The sequence below is a fragment of the Schistocerca americana genome, chromosome 11, assembly GCF_021461395.2.
Source record: "Schistocerca americana isolate TAMUIC-IGC-003095 chromosome 11, iqSchAmer2.1, whole genome shotgun sequence".
NCBI classification, from domain to species: domain Eukaryota; kingdom Metazoa; phylum Arthropoda; class Insecta; order Orthoptera; family Acrididae; genus Schistocerca; species Schistocerca americana.
Window position 1 is genome coordinate 81,537,803 of NC_060129.1, and position 16,252 is coordinate 81,554,054.

The 16,252-nt window shown below is 40.2% G+C and overlaps 2 protein-coding genes across 2 annotated transcripts in view; one reads left to right on the forward strand and one right to left on the reverse strand.

Annotated features, from left to right (window-relative positions):
* Positions 1-10,076, reverse strand: part of LOC124553620 (phosphatidylinositol N-acetylglucosaminyltransferase subunit A) — a 139,885-nt gene extending 129,809 nt beyond the window's left edge. The window contains exons 1-2 of the mRNA XM_047127475.1: positions 9,817-10,076; positions 9,467-9,623 (exon numbers count right to left, since the gene is read on the reverse strand). Of these exons, the coding sequence (XP_046983431.1) occupies positions 9,467-9,623; positions 9,817-9,833 (174 nt within the window). The 5' untranslated portion in view covers positions 9,834-10,076. The remainder of the gene's footprint in view (positions 1-9,466; positions 9,624-9,816) is intronic.
* A 150-nt stretch (positions 10,077-10,226) lies between these two features.
* LOC124553637 (E3 ubiquitin-protein ligase MIB2) overlaps positions 10,227-16,252 on the forward strand; it is a 219,376-nt gene continuing 213,350 nt past the window's right edge. The window contains exon 1 of the mRNA XM_047127508.1: positions 10,227-10,630. The gene's annotated coding sequence lies outside the window, so the exon portion shown is untranslated. The remainder of the gene's footprint in view (positions 10,631-16,252) is intronic.

Below are 16,252 nucleotides of genomic sequence, written 5' to 3' on the forward strand. Positions count from 1 at the left end.
CTCTCATTTCCGTAACATTGCCCTCAAGTACCTCACCCTTGTATAGACCCTCTATATACTCCTTCCACGTTTCTGCTTTATCTTCTTTGCTTAGGACTGGTTTTCCATCTGAGCTCTTGATATTCATACATGTGGTTCTCTCTTCTCAAAAGATCTCTCTAATTTTCCTGTAGGCAGTATCTATCTTACCCCAAGTGATACATGCCTCTACATCCTTACATCTGTCCTCTAGCCATCGTCACTTAGCCATTTTGCACTTCTTGGCAATTCATTTTTGAGACCTTTGCATTCCTTTTCGCCTGCTTCATTTACTGTATTTTTAGATTTCCTCCTTTCATCAATTTAATTCAATATCTCTTCTGTTACCCAAGGATTTCTACTAGCCCTCGTCTTTTTACCTATTTGATCCTCTGCTGCTTTCACTATTTCATCTCTGGAAGCTACCCATTCTACTTCTACTGTATTTCTTTCCCCTGTATTTGTCAATTGTCCCCTAATGCTCTCTTCGGAACTGTCTACAACCTCTGGTTCTATCAGTTTATCCAGGTCCTATCCCCTTACATTCCTACCATTTGGATACTGATACATGATATATCCTTTCAGTATGCATGCAGATATAACTTGGGCTTATTCTGTATATTTCAATTAATTAATGAGTTACAGAATCATGTTTGGCAAAAAAATTACAAGGACAGTATTTTCAAAATACAGAAGTGTGTTTTAAGAATTTTATCTGGTGTTGAAATATCCTGTAAGAACTTCAGCAAAAGCTTTGGTAGTTTGACAGTTACTTTACAAGACATTTACAGAGCGAGTCAGGAGGAAAGGTACATGCTTTGACGGGTGACAGTATTACCAATTCTGAACAAAAAACGTCATATGTCCTAATCTGAATGGTTTCCGGGATAGAACACATCTGATGTACATTGCTGTTTATTTTTTGTATTATTCAAACACTGTCATTGTTACAATGGTAGAGGAAGTTGAGACAAGACACTTGTGGTCTACCAAGTCAGGAAACTACTTCAAATCCGCTACAAAAACTACATAAGCTGCAGAGTGATTTTCAATATTGTGGCACAGACTACTAGTCCTAGAGAAAAAAATGACAGCCTTTTTTTTATAAGAAATTTAAGTTAATTTTGTACTGTGACACATTTTCACTGAAGCGCACAGATTTTTAGTTATTCAGGGAAACGTACAAAAGGGATATTAAACGTGTTATATCTCCGAAACCAAACCCAATATGAAGTTTTCTGTTCAGAATCACTGTTACACCTCGAAGTGTGTATCTTTCCTATTGACTCACCCTGTACACGTCAATGTCCTTTGTAATTACCAATACAGGGAACACTTTCAATAATTTATTGCACAAGAACTAAACATCGGACAGATGTCATATATATTGCATTTTGAAGAAAAACTCAAAGTGGGTTTTTTTTTCCTCCCAAACATTCGATATGCAATCCAGGAGTGACCCGGCAGACAATACAGTAATCGAATTCTTGCCATACCTGTCCCAGCATGGCGTCGTAGACTGTGGCAGTCACTTCCCGTATTCTCTCCCGGAGCTCTGCTACATCATGTGGTAGAGGTGGTAAATACACCAGATCTTTAATGTGACCCCACAGAAAAAAGTCCACAGCTTGTGGTCTTGCGGAAGTGTTCTTGGTTCCCGAGCATGGGGTCCAGGGTTCGATTCCTGGCGGGGTCAGGGATTTTCATCAGCCCTGAGATGACTGGGTGGTGTTGTGTCGTTTTCATCATCATCATTCATCCCCATTACGGTCAGAAGAAGGCACCGGCAAACCACCTCCATTAGGACCCTGCCTAGTACGGCGCTGCGAGCCTGAAGTATTGTTCTCCTGCACACTGTCAAGCAGCATCGAACTTAATTTTCACAGAAAAAAGTCACATGTAATGAGATCTGGTGATTGGGGAGGCCATTTCATTTGGTTAGGTTTCTTTTAACACGATTTAGCAAGTAATAGTGATGATGCAGACAGCTTGTTTCAGATAAAGCTGCAGCAATTGTTGGGAACCATTAGGCAACAGAAACTTAAACAACGGTAGTTTTCAGGGACAGAATGAGTCATTGTTAGGCAGCAACAACAAAGGAAACAAGCAACAATTACAGGTTACTCATGTTTTTAAGATTCTAGTTCAGACTAGTCAGTACTGTTGTGGAAAATCAGTATGGAGGCAGAAGAGTGTACTAGTGGTGCTTTTGTTCAAACAAGCATCTGAACATCATAAAACAACATATGGAACAAAATGTGGCATTTGCTTAATACTGTACGAACTGGATGAATCGGACCAAGATTTGTTGCTACGGAGATCCAGGGTACACCCTGTGGGCACAAGAAGTACAGTTCCACGAAACTTAATTGTTTCTTATCATATGAAAGTGTTTCTGGATAAGTATTCTTTCCTTCAAAGAAGTTGTTTTGATCCATTTCGGATTCATAAGAAGACAGTGAAGTGTAGCCTCAGAGAAATTGATCTAAAATCAGTATTGAAAGTGAATCAGTGCATGGGACTTAACATGAAACCAGGACAAAAGTTATGTTCCAGGTGTGTTAAACTGCAAAAAAATTAAGAATATTCTGATAATTTACATCACAGTGACAAAGACTATCAGCCACCTACAACCACAGCGGAAGAGCAATTAAATACTTCAGTGACTGCTCTTGGTTTGTCTCCCATGAAGACACAAAAAGTTGGGAAAAGAGGCAGGTCCAGCTATAGTAGAAGAAAACTACAAGAAGCTCAAGTGGAATTAAAACACAAAATAGCTGACACACAAATGGTGGAAGAGGAAGAACTATCTGCTCCAAAGGAACAGAAATCATGCCAGAAATGCTCTGATTTTGGACAAAATTGTGCATGATTTGAAAGAAAAATGTGCCATATCCACACGCCAGAAAAAAGTAGCTATTCTTACCCTTGCACCTTCCAGCTGGTCTACTGACTACACTGCAAAGGAATTCAATGTTTCTACATATATGGTAAAGCAAGCTAGGAAAATAAAAGCAACCCAAAGAGTGCTTCCACAACTTCAGCAGGCTCAGGGTAAGCAATTGAGTTCAGAAATAAAGGTGCTAGTGTCAGAGTTTTATGAAAATAATGACTACATCCGAATAATGCCTGGAAAAAAAAGACTATGTAACGGTGAAAATGGAAAATGTACGTGTACAGATGCAAAAAAGACTGTTGCTATGCAACATATCAGAACTGTATGTAGAATTCAAGGAAAAGTATCCCAATACCAAAGTAGGTTTATCATCTTTTTTCAATCTTCGGCCAAAATGGGCTGTGCCTGTAAGTGCAAGGGGCACACACAATGTTTGTGTATGCCAGACCCATCAAAATGCTATGCTGATGTTTGCTGCTATAAAGGATTCTGGTCTGGATTACAATGGTGCAATGAAGCTGCTAGTGTGTGACATCAGTTCCTACCAGTGCATGATACACAGGTGTGAAAAGTGTCCTGGTAAGGCAAATCTTGCATAACACATGAATAACAAACTGTATGGTGAACTCCTTATGGATGACGAACTTGTTTCTTATAAACAATGGACACACATGGATCGCACAAGTCTTGAAACAAGGCAAAGTACAGTGAAAGATTTTGTTGAAATGTGTTGTCAAAGAAACGGACAAACTGACCACACACAGCTTCACAGCAACAGCGCAATCGGCTTATCTCCAGTTTTGTAGGGATAATTTGAAACAAGATGAAATTATAGTAAAACTAGACTTTTCTGAAAATTATGTATTTGTAGTTGAAGATGCCATCCAAGGATACCATTGGGACAACACTCAAACAACTCTCCAGCCATTTGCAATTTACTAAAGAGGTTAATCAGGAGATGTGTCTGTCATGAACCAGTGCATTTTTAGTGACTTGTTTAATTCATGATGCCATTGCAGTTCATGCCCACATTCGCACTGTCACGGCATATGTGAAAAACAAGCTGCCTCACATACATTTTGTGAAACACTTCACTGATGGGGCAACTAGTCAGTACAAAAACTGTAAAAATCTCAAAAATTTATGCATGCATTACCATGATTTTCAGATTCATGCAGAATGGAATTTTTTCGCAACAAGTCATGGTGAAAATGTATGTGATGGTATTGGTGCTACCATTAAGTGCATGGCATCACGAGCTAGTCTGCCGCACCCTACAGGAGGTCACATTCTAACACCTCTTCAATTATTTACCTGGGTACAGAAAAATCTCTCTGGGATACATTCATTCTATGTTTCGAAAGATGAGGTGAAATCAGTGTAAGAGTTGCCAAAAAGCAGACCAGAACATGTTAAAACTGTTGCGGACACAAGGAGCCATCATCACTTCTCTCCAGTGGACTCTGACAATGTGCAGATGAGCAGACTGTCCGGTTATAACTATAGGTTCATGCACAACATGTGTCTTCACAGTGCGTCTGACTCAGGATTCAGAAGCAAAAGCAGCAACATACAACCAGGTTGCTATGTTATTGCTGTTTATGATGACAAACAGTACTTAGGACATGTTGCAGAGTGCTGTGAAGCAGAAGGTGATGTATTTGTGAACTTCGTGGCACCAGCAAGATCATTTCATTGGCCACGTGTGGCAGACACGTGTTGGATTCCTTTTGAACATATTCTTATGACAGTTCCAGTTCCTACCACAGTGTCGGGAAGACAGTACAATTTGCCACTCAATGTACAGAGTACAGTATCTAAAGTGTGGGAGAACTTCTGTTCGAAGCACAATCGACTGGTTTTTAGCAGTTAACCCTTTCCGACCTGATTTTTTATTTACTTATTTAAAAAGTATCTGACATCATTTTTACATTCAGGTGAATCTCCTGACAACATTTTTCTAAGAAAAAATGATCTAGTTTTCTAGATATTTAATGTACACAATTGTGTTCATCAGGTCTCGAGCTTCATGTCATGTCATACAGTACGGAGGTTAACACTATGGATCAAGTATGCCACTATTTATTTCACTTTAAAACAGAAGAAACAATAAAAATAATTCCAAATTAGAGTTCTTATTTAAACAACAATGTTCATAACACTGATTTTAAGGTTTCATATGAAATTGCAAAAAAATTTCTGTCCTTTTGGAGACATAAATGTATTTTACATTTTCTGCACTGAATTCTAGAACGCCCTGTACATTTCGGAAATTTGCAGCGACTTGGAGCTCCTACATCATACAAAGGCAGATGGTCAATTTAATCAAACTGTATGTCTGTAGTTGGTCATAATTCTCCTCTTTTTCTTGGTATGACTCTCATGTCTAAAGCCAGTCCTTCATCAGAGAAAGCCCCCTCTTCTTTTCAGTCACTTTCTTCTGGCACAGTATCAATCCATCTGCTACCCTGATATGAAAAGAAAGAAGGTCCATTTGTTTCTTCTTTGGGATAGACAGGTTGTCTGCACCTCATCTGTATGCCAACCAACTTCGCATGATGGCAAAGTCAACAGCATGAAAAAATCATACGGAAAGGCCATTTTCGAGATCTGGTGACAACTCTGTAGTAGCTTATCAATTGATCAAATAGTTCCACACCATCCATTGCATGATTATATCTTCTCACTATTTCAGGTCTTTCTACTTTCACATACTTATGGTGTTTTTTGTCTCAACACTCAACTTCATCCACTGAACCTTTACCAACGAAGTTTGAACACAGTACAACTGGCCTATAATCTAGCCACTTACACATGGTAATGTCATCAGCACTAGTGGTTTCTTCACAGTAACCTCTGGTTTGTTTCATTATTGTTTTATCATCTGAAAAAGGCAAGTTCTTTCCAAATCTGTTTTCACGGACAGTACCTGCTGCATTGATGCCTTGAGATTTCAGAACTTGAAACAGATGATTAGGTGAAAAGAAGTTGTCAAAGTACAATTTATGACCTTCACCTTTTGAGAGTGGAACAGAAAATTCTAAACCAACAGCACGACCTAATCAAAATTTTTTACAGTATACGGTATTTAGTTCAGTTGTAGCACCTTGATACAAAAGGAAATCGTGCACTATTCCTCTCTTTTCACATGAAGACTTTGATTCCCCTTGACATACTGCTTTGCAAAGAACTTCCCAGTGAAAGGAATAATTCCTTCACTGACAAACATTCTCTTCTATAGGAAGTTCACTGCAGTGTTTTCGAATGGCTGAGTAAATTGGCCCGACTTTGTAAAATTTATCTTTATCTTCAGGTGGCTTTTCCAGATTGTTCACCAAGTGTAAATTTGTTCGTAATTCTAAAACTCTGTCTCGTTACATTTTTCCAAAAACACATTTACCTTCAGGCTTCTATCGCAATACATTCATAATCTGGGAAATTTCAAGGTGCCAGTCAATATATGCAAACCAAATAGCATTTCTAGTGCTTGAGGAGTTGTCTGCTTGAATGAGGATTTGCCTCGTTGTAATGCGTAAATATGAGTATGTGCTGCCATGCTAGTTAACAAATCATCTGGTATATATCTTTTGAAGTATTGCATTGGAGAACACAAGAGAGATTCTTCAAAATTTGGAGCTTTGTGTGTTTCTGCAATGGAACTTAGAGGCTAGAGTTTCCATTTTATGGATTCTTTAGGTGTCACCATTACTTTGTCACACAGGTTATTCAGTTCTGCTTTTTTTTTCTTTTTTTTTTTTTTTCATTGTATAAAAAGTTCATTTCAGCATCCACCACCTCTCCATCATCTTCATCTTCAGATATGGTGTGTCTATACACATCACTCACGCCCACTTTATTTGCTCCAACATGTTTTACTATTTGTGGAGCTTGCCTTTCAGTAAGTGGTACACTGTCATCCTCATATGCACTCAAATTAATGTCAAAAACACCACCATTTTCAATTATGTCCATAATCAAGTCCCAATCTTTCTCCACAGAAAGATATTCCTTATCCATAATTGTAAGGCAAAAGCCAGAAATATAAAATAAAATCATATGTACAGGTCAGTTATTCTCCTCCTTGCTGCTGGTACTGAAATTAATGGAAAAATTACCACACATAACTAACATAGGCATGCAAAGTAGCTGAGACACATTTTAGGTTATTTTTCCTATTTTACACCATTAAGGACCTGTTGTACACAAATGTGTAGATTAATCTTACCTGATACATAACACAAATATGAACTGAATTAAAACTGCTGAAAATTCCACTGAAAGCATGTCTAATGTTTCCAAAAGAAGGAAACCACACAAAACATTCACAAACAAAACCCACAACGTGACTATTATTGCAATAAAGTCGACGAGTAATGGCTTCCCACAGAGAGACAACACCAGAGAGTATATTTTACTACGTGGTTCACAGATTGCTGACAAAAGAGCAGCAGCTGTTGGAGCATGGCTGAAAGAAACATACATGAATGTGCACAGTGGGCTTGGATGCACCTGACAATTCTTGTCACTGAAATATTAGTGAACAAACTTTATGTACACAATTGTGACCACCAGGTCTGAAAGGGTTAAGATGCAGTAAACATTAATGATAGGTTGTGTTAATCCGTCTATATGTTGTTGCTTAGTAATTAAACAGTTGTGGGAGAGGATAAGAAGAGGCAGAACAGTTTACGATATGTTTTTACAAAATTGTGTTGTGGAACAATGGCCACATCACCAAATACGTATGTCAACTTCCATTGTACACAAATTTCTTGCAATAACATGCTGAAATTTTGAGATATATATCATTATGCTCTACTTATGCAGTGTGTGAAATTTGGCTTGGATATCGATTGTCCCTTTTGTGCTACCACACTTAGAAAATCCATGTTTTTCAGGTAATTTTTCAAATTTTTGTATTTTCGTGTGCATGTAACTCAGTTTTTGTGACTGATATGGGCATGATGAGTTCTGTGTGTGTTTAGGCCACATTAAGCTCACCACAAAAAAATTTATACCCTTTTTGAGTGTATTATATTTGGCATAGAGAGCACCTACAATATGTACCTTTTAACGTATTACATTTTTTAAATCACATTTTGAAATTTTTTATTTTCCCTCATAAATATGTTGTTGGTGTTTTGATTCATGGAGTGTGTTCTCTAAATGGATGTTACTGGGTTGTAAAAATTTCACTGGAGTATGTGGAATAGTTCCAAAGTTATTAAGACCTGAAGTTGGGTCTGAAGATAGACTGCCAGATGCGGGTTGCAATTTCTGGGTCACGCCGCCACCTTCTTTCACAAGTCGTAATTCTGGAACTGATCAGCAGGGGAAACTAATACTTTGTCCACAAGTGCTCCACACATGGTAGAATTAGTATACTGAATTTCAGTCAAATCTGAGACTATGAGCTGGAGCCCCTAGTTGAACTGACATGGAATGCAAAGCGGTCACTTTGAACATCATCTCTAAAATGAATGGTGCTCACACGTGTATGTACTGACTCTGAAGTTAAGCCTGTACACCAGATACACAGAATGGAAGTTGTGTGTGTAGCATAATGTGCAGTCTCGTCTAGCCTACTAGTGTGTTTTTTGTACCTCACTGGATACAGTGAAAGTTACTCTAGCCACTATTATTTTTTATAGGATTTATCTATGTCATGGATGAAACAAAGTGGTTGTTTACATCAGTAAGAAGTTCATGTTACGTCTTAATATTTAATTACATGTAACATTAACAGAAAGAAATACACAAGGTGCTACAGTGTGGAGGTGTAAATTGTATCCAATTTGCTGCATTAACTGAAAAAAAGTTTGGTATGAGTATGACTAACATAAGAGAACCTGCATATCCATTCCCCAAAGCATTTGCTTATGCCACTGAACTAATATAACAGCTCCAGCAGAGTGCAGAGTTCATGCTACCACCTTTTGGCCATGCTGCATGTGGTTACAGCATTGCTGGAGCCTTGTTTTTTAAATCAAATTACTATTAGACCTATTTGCAGGACTAGGTTTTGCTAGATACCCCTTTGTCTTGAATTGGTGTAACGAATTGCACAATGAGACTTTTTTTTTTCTTTCACCCTGTATATCTGATTACTGTAATGTAAATGGGAAATAACATGGACTGCATGCACACCAATGAAAAAGAAAACCAATAAACTATAAATGCAGTAAGATACTATCTATGAAGTTTTGAAGCCAAGCTTTTTGAACTTCCATTACACCTACTTTTCAAAACTATACTACTACCTATAAGAATCACCCCAAGTGCAATTTCTTTTCCTTTCCACTGTATCTTGCCAGAATAAGATGTATTATTATTCTCACAGCTATATACATATTTAAACATTTGCATTTAGTATAAAGGTGAACTCAAATGTTGCAAGTGATGATTAGATAATTACATGACCACTTGCAAACGAATTAGTTCTAACAGGGTAATACATTATGGTTCTAGATGGGCAACTATTAACGTAGGCCTAATAGGTAATATGAAACATTTGATCTACGAAAAATGCTTGCTTTATCTCGACGAACTTACCTTGAGTCCATTTGTCATGTATCTGACACCTTTACGATTACCGTAAGAGTGGGTTAGAACAATCACTTTGTGCCCGCGAGCAATGAGACACTGTGACAGGTTGTAAATGTGTTCCTCCACTCCTCCCATGTTCGGGTAGAAGAAATCAGATGCCATGCTGGAAATGTAGAAACAAGTGTTGTCAGCAGTGACTGTTTATGCGGCTACGATTACTTCCTTATTCTTTCTAGTTAGCTCTGCAGATATACAATTTAACACATGTTCTGCTTCAAGTACCAGATTATCCAGTTACGATTGTGACACTTTTTTTGCGGACTATTTCCTTTACACTGATTATCGATTACACTTACCAGATCCTATGTCTCATTCTACAGACGTCGTCAACTCCTTTGTCACCTTTCTTTCCTGTAAATCATGCCTGCAGCCTACAAATCCCTGTTTTTTCCTCTCTTTCAAACTCGGCCCGTAATCTCCAACCGACAGTAACACACCCCTTGATTCCCGTGTACACAGTCAAAGATTCAATGACGAAGTAATAAAACACCTCACAGAGTACGGTTTGAAAATAGTGGCTCCGTACATCTGACAGGAGCGGAAGATGAGGTGGAAACAACATGTCTAGCAATCTCAAGATACACGTAGAAAAAAGTCCGAATACGTTAAGTTATTATAATAAAGACTTATTTTTCTATTTGTAATTTGGTCTTCCTCAGATGTGGCCATGTTGAAACAGTTGCAAACAGAAAAGCAAAATGCGAAAAGCTAGCTTATAGCTAGCATTGCACAGCACATGAAAGTTCTAGCAGATTTCACTGGGAAGGACCTCTAGCGATAATTATGCAAGTGTCCTCTGAATCCGTTTGGAATGCTTGTTTTAACGAGCAGAAATTTGAAAGTTTGTTTTGTGTTATGCTGCTTATAAAGCATTGCAAACAACGGGAGGAATGATTGGATTTTCCGCTTGCCTGACGTAAGTTTTGTATCGTGTGGTAGTGTTGTGAAAGAGGAAACAATTGAAGGAAGTACTGTCAAGCGAGGACGAACCCCGGGGAGTAATATGTCAATCAATTTACGTCAGTATAAAGAAGATGACAAGTTGGCTCTGTCAGAACGGTTCACATTTGCTAGTATTCTAAAACTGTTTTGTGGCACAAGTTTACTGTAGTAAGTACGCATTGCTCTTTTTCCACAGTGATACATTGCCTTAGCGTAGCGTCCTTTGATGCATGTGTATTGTTTACTACATTGATTTCACATATTTGTCATCTGTTCATGTAAATTTGATTTGAGCTGAGCAATGAATCACGCGTGGCGACCGTGTATACGTTGTAGGATATATAGACCAAAATAGTCCAAATTAGTTGCACTACTACAAACGTAACAGAAGGAAGTATTAGACTACCTTTATAAATGTCAAATCCAGAACGGAAGTGCAATTTTTACTGCTTTTAACAGGTCTGATGTATTGTGCTTGTATTTTCTGCATTGTTATGTGGCATTACATTAACAAGCCGTGTTATTTTGTACATACATTTTTCTTTTCCATCCACAATGACTCTGGAATACACGTAGAGAGAAAACAGTACTGTCAGCTGTGTATATTAACTGGAATTAGCGAACCATTTCATTTTTGAAATTCTGATCAATTATTTGTCGAACTCGTTGATAGTAAAATTTTCATTCTAAAAAATGTTACCACTTTTGTTAAACGGTAACAAAAAATTTTAACTGTATATCCTTCCCATGCCCAGAAAAGTAAAAGACAAGTTTTTTTCTGTGCTGTTGCATGTACTCTAATATTAATTGAGGTGCAAATGGTAGTTAAGTTTAACATTGAATTTAGATGATATGACTCTCTCTTTTTGAATGGTACTGGGGCTATATACACTAATGCTGCTTAAGTTGAAATAAAATGCAAATCTTGTAATTTTTTTTTCTTTGCTATGTTGGATTCCAGAAACACGACAGAATATTTTCTCTTCTAGGCTAACATAATGCACTCATAAGTATAGTGTTATTAGCCTATTTATGTGTTTTAAATGTGTTAGCCTTAATAGGTACAGTCCCGTTGGAGGTGGTGTGGTTGCACCTTCCTGTGAGCCAACCAGCCATGGAGATCTCATGTATATTGGGAACTAAGGTGTAACATGACTTTTTCAGATAAACAGTGTGGTCTACACCAAAGTCACTTCTGTTGCCTTGCAAAAAATTAAAACACTGACAGAAGAAATGATTTTGTAAACATCACAATCTACAAATGTAATCATGTAAATTAAATATTTGATGTTCTGCATTTCTAACGAAAAATTCTTAGGTGGCTTGCTAAGTGTTTGTGAATTTGTGATTCAAGAAAACACACTTTTGCTTGACATCAAATGATACGTTAGGTGAAGGATATAATGTTAATTTATTCATTCTGTTCTGTGAGCTGCCATGAAGACCATAAAATTTCAGAAATCTTGGGTAAGGTATTGTATAGGCCTACATTTACAAAATACAAGCAGACCATGAAAACTTAATCAGTACACTGTAACAACAATAAAGTATCAATTCTGCTTATTGCTATTCATTTTTGTTGTTATGTTCAGTCAAAAGATTAATTTGATGCAGCTCTCCACACGTCTCTATCCTATGCAAACCTCTTCATTTCCAAATAACTACTGTAACTTACATCCATTTGAACCCCTAATAGGGCTCACATCGCTTTTGTATTTGCTTAGCCAACACAGGGCACCCACCCTTTCAATGCTACTTCCCTTTCCATTTGTGCCAACAATGCTTCTATTTGGTTTGTGATTTTGGATAGTTGTCCCTTGTCCTCTACCCCCCCCCCCCCCCCTTCCCCTTTGTACTCTATACAACTTTTCATCCTTCATAACATGGTCTCCATTCTTGGGTTTGATATATCATTCCTATCCAAAATTTTATATTTTATAGAAGCACACGTCATGTGGGAAAGGTTGTCCAATGTTGTGTATATTCCACATCTTGTGCCTTTCTATCTTTGCACACTTTCTTTCAGGCGAAAGTACTACAACAGGAACCCAACACAGTAGCCATTATGTTGTGGGAGGGAGGGGGGGGTCAAGTATCCACACGGTGGTAGCCCCCTGACCACATAGAGATTGTACTATTGTTGCTTGTGGTGAAAACTCCCTACGTTTGCCAAGGAATGTATGCCTGTCCTGGCTGGGGCACGAGGACTCCGGGTAACAGTTAATGGTTACTCAGAAAGGTAACCATTGCCGTGACTGCATGGTGCCCAAGGGGAGAGCCTTCTTCAGAGTGAGTGGCACCAAGGCAGATGACGTGCAAATGAAGTGACTCAAACTTTCCTCAGGTGGTGGCCACCTGGCCCCAACTGTCTCTTCTGATAGAAAGAATTACTACAATATGGATCCATATGTCCCTACAGTATTTCCTTCCCTGGCATTTTAGTACCAATGGCGATTCTGTTTTGACCACAATGTCATTATTCTTTGTTGAACACCTTGAGGATAGGCTTGGGGAAGTAGCAGAAATTTTGAAAAAAGTGGTTCAGTTCTGATTACAGCAGAATCCCCTGCCACGGGCACTGCTCGCCTGTGACAAACTGGGTGACATTCCTGTAACTACCACCCCCGATAAGTCTCATTATGGCACTGTGACTTCCACTCACAGGCCTACGACAACGTACATGCTAATTTGGAGCAGTGGGGTGTGCGATATGTCAGTCGTGTCCGGATGGGAGCAAAGGAAAATACGGTCGGCACTGCGGCCTTCGTCTTGGAGTTTGAAGGCAACTCGTTGCCTGAAAAGGTCAAGGTAATGGTGTATCGATGCGATGTGAAACCCTGTGTTCCCCCTCCCGTGCATTGCTTCAAATCCGTGAGATTCGTGCAATGCACGTCTTCACATTGTGACACTAGCTCCATCTGTAGGAATTGTGGATGTCAGCTGTACACAAATGCTCCTTGTACTCCTCCCACCCAACTGTATTAAATGTGGGGAGCACCATTCCACCTCTTCACTGGACTGCATCGTCTTCCAAAGAGGAAAGAAAATACAAGACCCTTAACTGACCCACATATCAGGAGGAAAGAGGACAAGAAGAAATAAGATTGTTTGTGTGCTGTATGTCTGATGATGTTTGCTACATCTGTGATGTCATCCCGTCAAGTGACAGTGCCCTCACCCTCGAAGCTGCCTACGTCGGGCGTTTGGGGCTGCTCAACTACGCGTGCTTCCCTGTCGGTTGGGGACCATCTCCTGTTGTATCCAGTACCCACTTTGGGAGCATTGACTGTCCAGCTACTGGGGACGTTAATGCCCAACCAACAGCCGGAAGCAATAGTCTCCTCTGGCATCTCTCACCAGGAAGGAATCCCTCTAGCCACTTCTCTCCCGAGTTTCTGCTGATCTATAACCAGATACCGACCAGTGGATGAAGGAGCCACAGGTTGCCGATCACAGGGGTTCACGTTCCTCCTCTGTCGCTGAAACCGAGGCAGACGAGCCCTCGTGAACATCGAAATTGTCCAAGGAGAGAGGGACAAAAAGAATATCTCAGAGGTGGAGGAGGTTCCATTCGTCCCTGTGCCACTGGACCCTGCATGTTCCGACTCTGTACTTGTGCCAGAGTTCTCAGGGCCCCCCTGTGGCATCAGATCCCTCCTCACAACCTGCTTCAGAACCAAAGTGTATCGATGCTGTATCTTCGCAATCGGTGGCAGCAGGCGACCCTGAGATGTGACTTCTCTCCTTTGCCCCCCCCCCCCTTCCCCCCTTCCTCCACCAGATACCGATAGCGCTATCCTCCAGTGGAACTGTAGCATTTTTTTTCCACCTTCTGGCTGATAGCAATATCTCTTACGCATTTGCCTTGTTTTCTGCATTGTCCTACAGCAGACTTGGTTCCCAACATTGCGAACTCTTACCCTTGAGACAAGAAGAGAGTAGAAGCTTTAGAAATGTGGTGCTACAGAAGAATGCTGAAGATTAGATGGGTAGATCACATAACTAATGAGGAGGTATTGAATAAAATGGGGGAGAAGAGGAGTTTGTGGCACAACTTGACTAGAGGAAGGGATCGGTTGGTAGGACATGTTCTAAGGCATCAAGGGATCACCAATTTAGTACTGGAGGGCAGCATGGAGGGTAAAAATCGTAGAGGGAGACCAAGAGATGAATACACTAAGCAGATTCAGAAGGATGTAGGCTGTAGTAGATACTGGGAGATGAAGAGGCTTGCACAGGATAGAGTAGCATGGAGAGTTGCATCAAACCAGGCTCAGGACTGAAGACCACAACAACAACCCTTAACAGCCACACTGGCTGTTTTAAGAATTGAACTGACTGTGACAGAGCATCAGATGCAGTTTGCACATACATCCTTGAGTATGTCCACAGTGAGCATGTGCCATTCTGTATGACTTTGGAGGCTGTGGCAATTCGTGTGAGGAGTCAGTGTATTTTACCCTTTGTAATGTGCGTCTCCATTCCGATGGTGAAGTGTCTTGGAATGTGTTGTCCCACTGATTTCTCAGCTCCACCTACCCTTCCTTATTTTGGGCAACTTCCCTCAACCCTTTGGGGGATGGAACTACGACCACTGGCCAGGGTAAACCTATCGAGCACTGGCTGCGGTAAACCTACCGAAACCGTGCTCGCAGATCTCAATCTTCTTCTCTTGAATACCACTACCCCCACACACTTCAGTGTGGAACTTTTTGGCTGTTATTCTTTCCATTAGCGTCCCTGGTCCTCTCCCCTTCATCCATTGGAGAGTCTATTATGACCAGTGTGACAGTGATTATTTTCTGATCATCTGGTGCCTTCCTCAGTGTCACTCACTGGGCTTGCACCCAGATGAACTCTTAAGATTGCTGCTCTGCCATCATTCTAAACACACCACCACGTGGAGGTATCGATGCTACTGTCTGGAGAACAACCTGAACCATTCTATTGGCAGCAGCAATCGGAGGGTGGACTTAAGAAATCATTGTGGTCGTTAGGGACTGCAGACAGGGTCTCCAATTCCGTAAGTGACATCCATTGATGGAACACCTTGTTGCCTTTAAAAGCTTTCATGTCTGGCTCCGCTACCTAATAAAATGACAGAAATGAGATCACTGGGGGATGTATGTTACTACCATTGCACCACATACCCCTCCTTCATAGGTTTGGGCAAAAGTTTGACTCTCAACCAAACTGTCACCTTCCAACGTAATCTACATCTTGGTCAACGCTGCCTAAGAGATTTTTTGTTGTCTTTGCCAACCAACAACAAAACTGTGAATATATGACCAAAAGGTGATGTCACAGCAGCTATTAACATTAAGCCGATAACCGTTATTATGCACTATGTGATCAAAAGTATCTGGACACCTGGGTGAAAATGACTTAAAAGTTCATGGCAACCCTCCATCGGTAATGGTGGAGTTCAGTATGGTGTTGGCCCACCCTCCCACTCGGAGCCTTGATGACAGCTTCCACCCTCACAGGCATATGTTCAGTCAGGTACTGGAAGGTTTCTTGAGGAATGGCAGCCCATTCTTTGTGGAGTGCTGCACTGAGGAGAGGTATCGATTTTGGCCAGTGAGGTCTGGCACGAAGTTGACATTCCAAAACATCCCAAAAGAGTTCTATAGGATTCAGGTCGGGACTCTGTGCAGGCCAGTCCATTAGAGGGACGTTATTGTCGTGTAACCACTCCGCCACAGGCCATGCGTTATGAACAGGTGCTCGATCGTGTTGAAAGATACAATCGCCATCCCCGAATTGCTCTTCAAAGATGGGAAGCAAGAA